This window comes from Amphimedon queenslandica, unplaced genomic scaffold (genome assembly GCF_000090795.2).
Source record: "Amphimedon queenslandica unplaced genomic scaffold, v1.1 AMPQUscaffold_13350, whole genome shotgun sequence".
Classification (NCBI taxonomy): Eukaryota; Metazoa; Porifera; class Demospongiae; order Haplosclerida; family Niphatidae; genus Amphimedon; species Amphimedon queenslandica.
This window is the reverse complement of record NW_003546414.1, coordinates 24584-33386: the sequence shown is the minus strand read 5'-3', so window position 1 is coordinate 33386 and position 8803 is coordinate 24584. Positions and strand designations below refer to the sequence as shown.

The following is an 8803-nucleotide window of genomic DNA, read 5'->3' as shown; positions in this document are numbered from 1 at the left end:
GCGGAAAATAATACAGAAAATCCGGGTATTGTTTTGGAAAGCGCGAGGTTATGCGGAGATGACACGGGAAAAAACAAAATCAAAATTCAAATAATCACAAGTTTTTAAAATGATGATTATTATTTTAAGTCAAGAAGAAAAGAGGAAACTGATTTAAAAAGGAACTGATTATCAAGCTAAACAATCCCTAGAGAATTAACACTCTAAAATAATAATAATAATAATAATAATAATAATAATAATAATAATAATAGTAATATGATAATAATAATAATAATAAACTCTCGGATACCATCAATTGGAAAAATTTAGTATGTCTAAACAAAAGAAAAATAAACAAAAAATTGGAATAAGTCATGACTTACTTCTTCATATTCACACTCATCAGTCCAATGGCCAAAAACTAAAAGAGAGAGAGAGAGAGAGAGAGAGAGAGAGAGAGAGAGAGAGAGAGAGAGAGAGAGAGAGAGAGAGAGAGAGAGAGAGAGAGAGTGCTTAGCTTCCTATTACTCTTCCCTCATATGATAAAAAGTAAATATACACAATCAGTCTAACCTCTATAACAGACACTTTAGGGCATATAAGCAGGAGTTTATATCAATTCTTAGTAGGGGAAGTTATTGCATTAAAAAATGCATATACATGTACTGTATTGCTTTTAAAGAAGGGATTCTTTTCAGTTTAATCTTTCCTCATATAATCTAAAAACTACTATGATACCTTCACAGTTTTCACAGTAGGGCCTCTCTTGGGCTCTGATCCCGTGATGCATGGAATGTGGAGGGGATTGATCAGCTGCTTGTAACGGACAGTCTGCTGTGTCATGCAAATCAAACTCGTCACAAATATCACAGAACACTCGAGGAGGAGGTAACTGACTCCCCAACATGTCATCCTCACTAGTATAGCTGAAGGGAGAGGGAGAGAGAAAGAAAGTATATTGATTATTATTGATACAAAAACATCATTGACACAAAATTCAAATAAAATGCAACTATAGCTTAGGTTAGTATGTAGCTACTACAGCAGATAATAATAATAATAATAGTAATAATAATAATAATAATAATAATAATAATAATAATAGTAATAATAATCTTTTTTTTTTGTTTTGTTTCACTTCTTTCCTTATTCTGTGTGTCTTCTGTCTTATACTTTTTGTAATAATAATAATAAATAATAATAATAATAATATTAATAATAATAACAATTAATCAGTGAGAGTGGGAGGAATGGGAACCATGTACTTTACATTGGTACAATGAAACAAGTAGTCATTAGTACACACTAATACAGGCAATAATGCAAATGATAGTAATGTCATTTAATTAGCTTCTGGGAGATGAATGCAGATATATTCTACTGAGTCTGGGACTTAAAAACACACTCATTATCATACACGTACAACTGTAAGTAGTAGTAGTACCACACACAAAACTAAGATTTTATTTATACGTATTATTATTATTTAAGAAACAGCTACAAATAGCACAATTGAGCTAAGATATAAATGTACATATGTATATCTAGGTAAAAAGGCATTCTCTAATGTCTCATGTATAGAATGGGCAGCTCTAAAGAACAGATAAACTAAAGGAAAAGCTAATGTAAAAGTAGGTACATGTAAAGTTGGTGAAATATGCCCTGCTGCTATATGGTATGCAATTCTTTGTGGAGTAACTGTTGTTCTAGTGCTCAGAACACATGCTTAGCTAGTTATAGCAATAGGCATTCTCTCAGTTTGGAATTTACAGAATTGGGAAGTGTATGTATATACACAATCATATAGCCCCCAAGTGATTAATAATAATAACAAGACCTGATAGTGAAGATAATAATAGTAATAATCATAATAATGATTTTTAAATAATAATAAATAATATACATTTTCGTAACTGTAAATTAAGCTCTAAATTCTTTGCATTAAATTGCAGGCAGTGGGGGTACAAATTAGGAAGTATATCAATTTACAAAATTTCTGTGAAATACAATCAAATGTTAATTTAGTTAGTAACAGAAGTGTATACTACTCACCCTAACATTGTAGCCTGATCTCCCAATCCATTGAGTGACTCCAAAGATTCTACCTTCAGCTGTAACTCCGCAATGACAGAATTAAGGAAAGTAATCTACAACAAAACAATAATAATAATAATAACAACAAAGGTGATGGTGATCATAAAGGGAGTTTAAGAGGCTTTTCCTAAAATCTCTCTTTTTAGTTACATGTAGATCAATCTCCCCAAATTTATTTATAAATCTAATAATAATAATGATAATGATGGAGAAGGAGCTCACTTCTTGATCTTTGTCTTGCAAGGAGGCCTGGAGTGTTCTATTGTCTTCCTTTAATTCTAAAATAATCTGAGAATCTGCGAGGAAGGTCAGAGAGTAAAATTTTAAAATCATGAAAATTGTATTACCTTGCTCTCCTCCAGTGCCTTTGGTATTCAACTGATTAACTAGTTCCTCCAATCTCAACTTCTCCTTCTCTAAAACAGCAAGTCTCTAGAGACAAAGAAGAGAAGAGAGAGAGACAAAGAGGTGAATGTGTACAAACTACAAAGTGTCATTATTTTAGTCTTACAGGATCATCAGTTGAGTTACTGGATAATATGACAATCTCTTCTTCAAGACTTGACACCTGAGGGAAGGAGAGAAAGAAAAAGAAATTATTACATTTTCTGATACTATACTATAGACTATATACTATTATATTCCCTGTACTATAATAGTACAGGGTCTCTGGCCAAATTTCACCAAAAATGAAAAGTAGAGAATTCTCAATTTTTATAATATTTTCTGATACATTATGTTGCATATAAAGTTTGAACTGATTCTGATCAAAATTGGATTTTTTAAATTAATTTTTAAAGTAGCTCAAAAATCGGGCCAAAGACCCTGTACTATAGTATAAGGTTTTTGAAAGCTTGATCTGATTCTTATTATAATTTCATGATACAATTAATCACAGACTCTACTAACTCTTTCTTTGCTTTCTTCCAGTTCTCTCATTTTTTGTTCCAATCTTTCCTCAGTCTCCTCAAGTTGTCCCTGTATACTGCCTGACTGTTGCTCTGTTACCAACGAATTGTAACTAGTGAAACAATAACAATAATAATAACAACAACAACAACAATAAACAATAATAATAATAATAATAATAACAACAACATAATGTTTTGTAACTAGTGAAACGATAACAACAACAACAACAATAATAACAGCAACTGTTGTATAGACCCTTCACTAAATTTGCTAAATTTAGTACGTTTATGTAACATAATTAAGTGGATTAGCATGTAAGGTATAATAACAATAATAGTAATTAAATGATACTTCACTAATAATAAATTAAATCAATTAAAACAAATTAATTTCATTTAATGCCTGCCCACTCACTGTTGTGTGACATCCTCCAGCTGGTCCTGGAGTTCGTTAATAGCCTTTTGATATTCTTTCGAATTCTCTATAAGCTCGTTTCTCTTCTTTTTCACTTTTTCCAAGTCTTCCAGGACGCCCTGAGCTTCCTGCAGGGCGACATCTCTCTCCTGTGTCATGCTTGACAGTCTTGCCTTTAGATCTGATATGACAGCCTCTGACATTTCACTACATTTAATATACAGTACACATAAATTGTCACAATTGTACAAAAAAATGTATTATTATTACAATTATTGCAAAAATATTTAATTAATTTTTTTTAAATTCCTATTACTGCATACATGTATATAGTTGGTACTTACACTTTCTGTTGGTTGGTCAGTTTCAGTTGCTCAATCTCTTCATTAAGAGCAGCAGATTCTCTTCTTGTTCTGTCCAACTCATCAGTATTGCTGTACAACTATTATTATTATTATTATTATTATTATTATTATTATTATTATGTTTGGTATAAAATAAAGTCGTGCAGTTAAAATTTTACCTCTTTCTGCAGTGATTCATATTTGATTTGAATCTCGTGGCTCTGACCCTGAGCCGCTCTGTCTTGATTCTTTAGATCAGCTACACTATGAAGAGCATCTTCTTTCTCTTGATTGGCCTGAGAGAGAGAGAGAGAGAGAGAGGGGAGAAGAAAATATTACATGCAAGAAGAAATATTAAAATTAATTGCACACTTTAAAATTAGATTGTTTCATAAAATTACATTTAAAAACAGTCGAAAAAGGAGTTCAGAATGGAATTAAAGAAAACACTTACTTTCTCTAGCAAAGATTTCATTTCTCTCAGTTCTTGCTTGAGTTGATCTCGCTCCGTCAAGAGGTCAGAGTTCTGTTGGGCGAGGTAGCCCTGCTCACTGGTAACTGAGGAGGACTCAGCCATTAATCTGTTACACTGACTCATAGCGCTGTCTCTCTCATTAATCAACTGCTCTGTGCTAGAAAGAAGACTTTGCTTCTCTCCTGTAACTCTCTCAAGATCTCGGAGCGTCTGTCTGCAGTGAGAAAAGGATACATGATCATGTACATGTACATGTACAGTAAAATACAAGTGAATATTGTTTAACACAATCCATCCATATATGTACATACATGTACATGTACATGTATACTAAAAGATGTAGGTTTTAAAAATAATTACATGTACAGTACATGTGTATGTCAATATGGAATTTTTTTTATAATTTTTAATCCCTCTCTCTTTCTCCTTTACTTCTTCTCTTCATCAAGTGTCTCCATTTCACTTAGTTTCTCTTCCAGGAGTGTCTCTTGTTGGGCGCAAAGTTCAAGAGTTTCTTGGAGCTGTAGCTTCACTGTGTCCAGCTCAGACTGAAGGTCTTTAGCAGCTGTCTCTGTTGATTTGAAATCTCCCTAATAACAAAAAAAGAAATATTATTATCATTTAATGTGGAAAGACTATAAGTTAAGAGATACCTCAGCTGAAGTTAGGGCTAGTTTTGCTGCATTCACTTCAGTCTGGAGCTGCTCTTTCTCTCTCTCTAGCCTCTCAATTTCTCTATAAAATAAATGAAAGATTGTACACAGACATGCAGAATATACTACATGTACATGGATTTTCTTAATGGTTACTATAAAAATAAAACCTCTCTCTCTCTCCCTTACTTGTTCTTCTCTTCTATGATGGTGTTATCAACTGAAGGGGCTCCAGTTGTTGTTGATTTAAGTGTCTCTAATTCTGACAAGCTTGATTTCAACTCTTCCTCAGCTTCTACAAATCAAAAAAAATTTAAGAGAAATTGGCATATTTTAGATCGCCATAACTCAAAAAATTGAAGTGGGAATTGGCTCAAACTTTCTACATAGCATAAGTACATCAATATGTATCAGAAAATGTAATAAAAATTGGGGGTGATTCCGGAGCCATTTTTCAGAAAAAACCATGGGCTATAGTACAGGGGATTTTTCCGAAATTTGGAGTTTTTAAAAACTGGTCATAACTTCAAAAATTGAAGTCGGAATCGGCTTAAACTTTCTACATAGCATAAGTACATCAATATGTATCAGAAAATGTAATAAAAATTGGGGGTGATTCTGGAGCCATTTTTCAGAAAAAACCATGGGCTATAGTACAGGGGATTTTTCTGAAATTTGGAGTTTTTAAAAAGTGGTCATAACTTCAAAAATTGAAGTCGGAATCGGCTCAAACTTGCTACATAGCATAAGTACATCAATATGTATCAGAAAATGTAATAAAAATTGGGGGTGATTTCGGAGCCATTTTTTTGAAAAAACCATGGGCTATAGTACAGGGGTACATATCACAAAATTGGCATATTTCACGCCTCAAAAAAGCACAAGAACAATAAAGTACATGTTTATAAAAGAGCAAAAAAACATCAAGACTTACTTTTTCTCTTCTCTTTCTCTTCCTCTAACTGTGTCTTCAGCTGCTGTAATTCCGTACTTTCTCTGGTCGAGACTTCTTCCAGTTTGTCTCCACTAATAATGTCTTGTTCTTCGAGCAGGAACTGCAGGTCTTCAACTTTCCTGTTAACAGTGATGCCGTCATTATGTCTATTAATTATTACAGGATGACGGCATAATGTGTAGAAGGATATGAATCGCAAAGATTGGAATTGGTTTCAGCTAAAACACAAAACTTCATATTTTAAACTATTATTAACTAAATTTAGGAGATTAATTATGATAATGTACGCATACGCACTACTACATTTCAAACTAATTTTTCTAAATTTAGTAACGCAATATCAATGATGTAACCATATACTAAATTTAGTATTGTGCTTGCTAAATTTAGTCACGAAAATGTACCAGTAACAAGACAATACTAATATAAATAATGTTTAATGTACCTTCTTAATTCTGTGGTTTCCTCTGATAATTTCACTTTATCTTGCTCCGATTGTTCGAGACTCGATTTCAGTGTAGCTATTTGGTGGTTTTTCTCAAACATGATGTGAGAGAAATCGTTGCCACTTGTGTCAGAACGGGCAGGAGAGATGGGCTCAGGTTCAAGAGGAAGATTCTATAAAAAGAAAAAAAGAACACATGATTATAGTATTAGCCAAAATGATAATCTATGAAGAATCATAACATATCAAAATTGTGTCTGTTACAAGTAATATTTCCTGTAGCGTATACATGAAATGATAAACTTGTACATGTTAACAATTAACATATAGTGTCTATCTGTACATTGTGTAGACTTGTGATGGTTTATGGGGTTACCTGTTGTTGCTGTAACTGACGGAGAATCCCTTTTGAAGAGAGAGAAGAGACTGAGGAACCTGGAGAACCGCTCAGGCCTCTGATTGAACGACGACTAAGATCAGCTAAGAGAGGGAAAGAGAAAGAGAGAGAGAGAGAGAGAGAGAGAGAGAGAGAGAGAGAGAAGGGGGGAGAGAGAGGGGGAGATACATGTCATGTTAACATAGTGGGTGACTGGGTGTATTGCACAATACAAACTAGTTTAACAAGACTAGCATTCAAAGCTACAAACAGAACACCTAAACAAACACAATTACACAAATACTCCAAACCAGACCTTATATAGAAGTATGGCTGCAGTTATAATAAAACTTACCACAGAAATAATAAGCCGTATACAATGAACATACCAAAGAATATATCATGATATTGAGTTACTGCATACCTGTGGGACCAATTCTCTCTACTTTTGGTAGTGGAGCAAATAGACCATGAGCTGCTTCACACTGGAAATACCTATTAATATACATTATTATTATTATTATTATTATTATTATTATTATTATTATTATCATATCATTATTATTATAATGTAATAAATAAGACTATAAAAGGTTGTTTCATATATCCTATCCTACAACTTAATATTATATAAATTTGTTCTGAATGCAAGCACTAAACGTTTAGATGTACACATGCAGTTAGCACAATATCAAGCAGGCTTATACATAGGTAAGCTCTCATTATAATAGGACTAGGAGTAAAGGCACATGTGTATAATGGCTGTATGGTATGTCTAGTCCCCTGCTAATGTTAAAGGTTAGCTCATTACTACTGACTAATGCTCTAGAGACAAAGGTGACCATTTAATGGAAACACATTACTCTCCCTTCTCTCTCTCCCTCTCTCTCTCTCACCACACTGTCTACACAGATGAGTGGACAAGGAACACTGTATTTACTATCAGGAGGTTATGCTCTCTTGGTGACACACATGCACATGTACATGTACACAAACAATTTGTTCAAGGTAATAGCAAGACAACACAGAGTATGAAGGAGAAAAGAAAAAGCGAGACTTAGACCAAATATGGGAGAACAAAAGCCTCCTAAACTCCCTCTAGATCTAACGATGTAAATGTACAACTAACACACCTCTTTCCAGAGACTGCTCCGTCATTTTTTCCCTGCGCGTCATCAAGTTCCACTCCCACCCATATGCCTTTAGCAAAGTGTGTCGGACCCAGAAATCTTAAAGTTCCTTCTTTACTGTTATTAACTAATACCCTGTCCCCAATACGAAGTGTCTCTGCCTTCTTTTTGAGCTCTGAGGGATCGGCAGGAGTCACGCCCCCACTTGATCTCGTTGATTGATTAGTGGGCGTGGCTGCCGTGTCTAGAGTCAATTTGATTGGACGAGTAAAGAGCCCGTGATTAGGGGGGCAGGTGAAATATTGGACCCCACCAACTTTCCCATCGTTTTTACCCTCGGGAGCGTCCAAAGAGACTCCAATCCATGTACCTTTAGCGAATTGTGTTGGTCCCACAAAAGAGACAGTTCCTTTCTTACCCCCGTCCGCAATTACCCGGTCCCCTAAACTAAATTCTGGCTCTCCACTCTCAGAGGATTGTGATGGGTGTGGTTTCTGTTGCTGTGGCAACGGGCTCAATTTATCCAACTTGGCAAACAACCCGTAGTTAGGTGGACACTTAAAATAAGCCACACCCTTCACGGATCCGTCGTTCTTCCCATCCGGAGTGTCTAATATGATCCCCGCCCACACACCCTGAGCAAATTGGGTGGGGCCTATAAAAGCAACTTTCCCGGGCTTTTCCCCGCCAACTAAAACAGAGTCTCCGACCTGGTACGGGAATGAGTTTGCTTGCGTGGGCGTTGTTCTATTCGGCGGTGTCTGGGCGGGTGGACGAGCCTGGGGGGCTACATGTGATTTGGTAGGACCTGGTCCCACTCCAGCCGTCATTGGGGGACGGATTAGACCGCTAGGAGGACGGATTGCTCTTGGGCCTACGGCTCCGGGAGCTCTCAGGCGACTCATGGCAGCAGATAAAAATGGTTCTTCGCTTTCTTCTTTTTAAAAAGTTCCTGCCTTTCTCTCACTTCCAATCGATCTTTTATAATAGAGGTGTGGTCACATGAAATAGGCGTGGTTTGCT

General features: G+C 35.3%; 1 protein-coding gene across 2 annotated transcripts; it reads right to left on the bottom strand.

The window, feature by feature from the left end:
• Positions 1 to 122: 122 nt before the first annotated feature.
• Positions 123 to 8781, bottom strand: LOC100634193 (CAP-Gly domain-containing linker protein 1-like). Of its 2 annotated transcripts, none has more exons than XM_019997856.1 (20): positions 7784 to 8781; positions 7075 to 7145; positions 6651 to 6754; positions 6275 to 6447; positions 5809 to 5975; positions 5064 to 5169; positions 4875 to 4956; positions 4654 to 4811; positions 4201 to 4435; positions 3926 to 4042; positions 3747 to 3844; positions 3403 to 3609; positions 2986 to 3097; positions 2588 to 2644; positions 2424 to 2508; positions 2299 to 2372; positions 2035 to 2129; positions 721 to 908; positions 366 to 403; positions 123 to 317 (listed from the first exon to the last, which is right to left on the bottom strand). In XM_019997856.1, exons 1-20 carry the CDS (start codon positions 8683 to 8685, stop codon positions 309 to 311), a joined length of 3078 nt encoding a protein of 1025 aa, XP_019853415.1. In that variant the 5' UTR covers positions 8686 to 8781; the 3' UTR covers positions 123 to 308. The 2 variants fall into 2 exon arrangements, with proteins under 2 accessions (XP_019853415.1, XP_003387401.1); XM_003387353.3 differs by having other exon boundaries at positions 5809 to 5948.
• Positions 8782 to 8803: the final 22 nt, after the last annotated feature.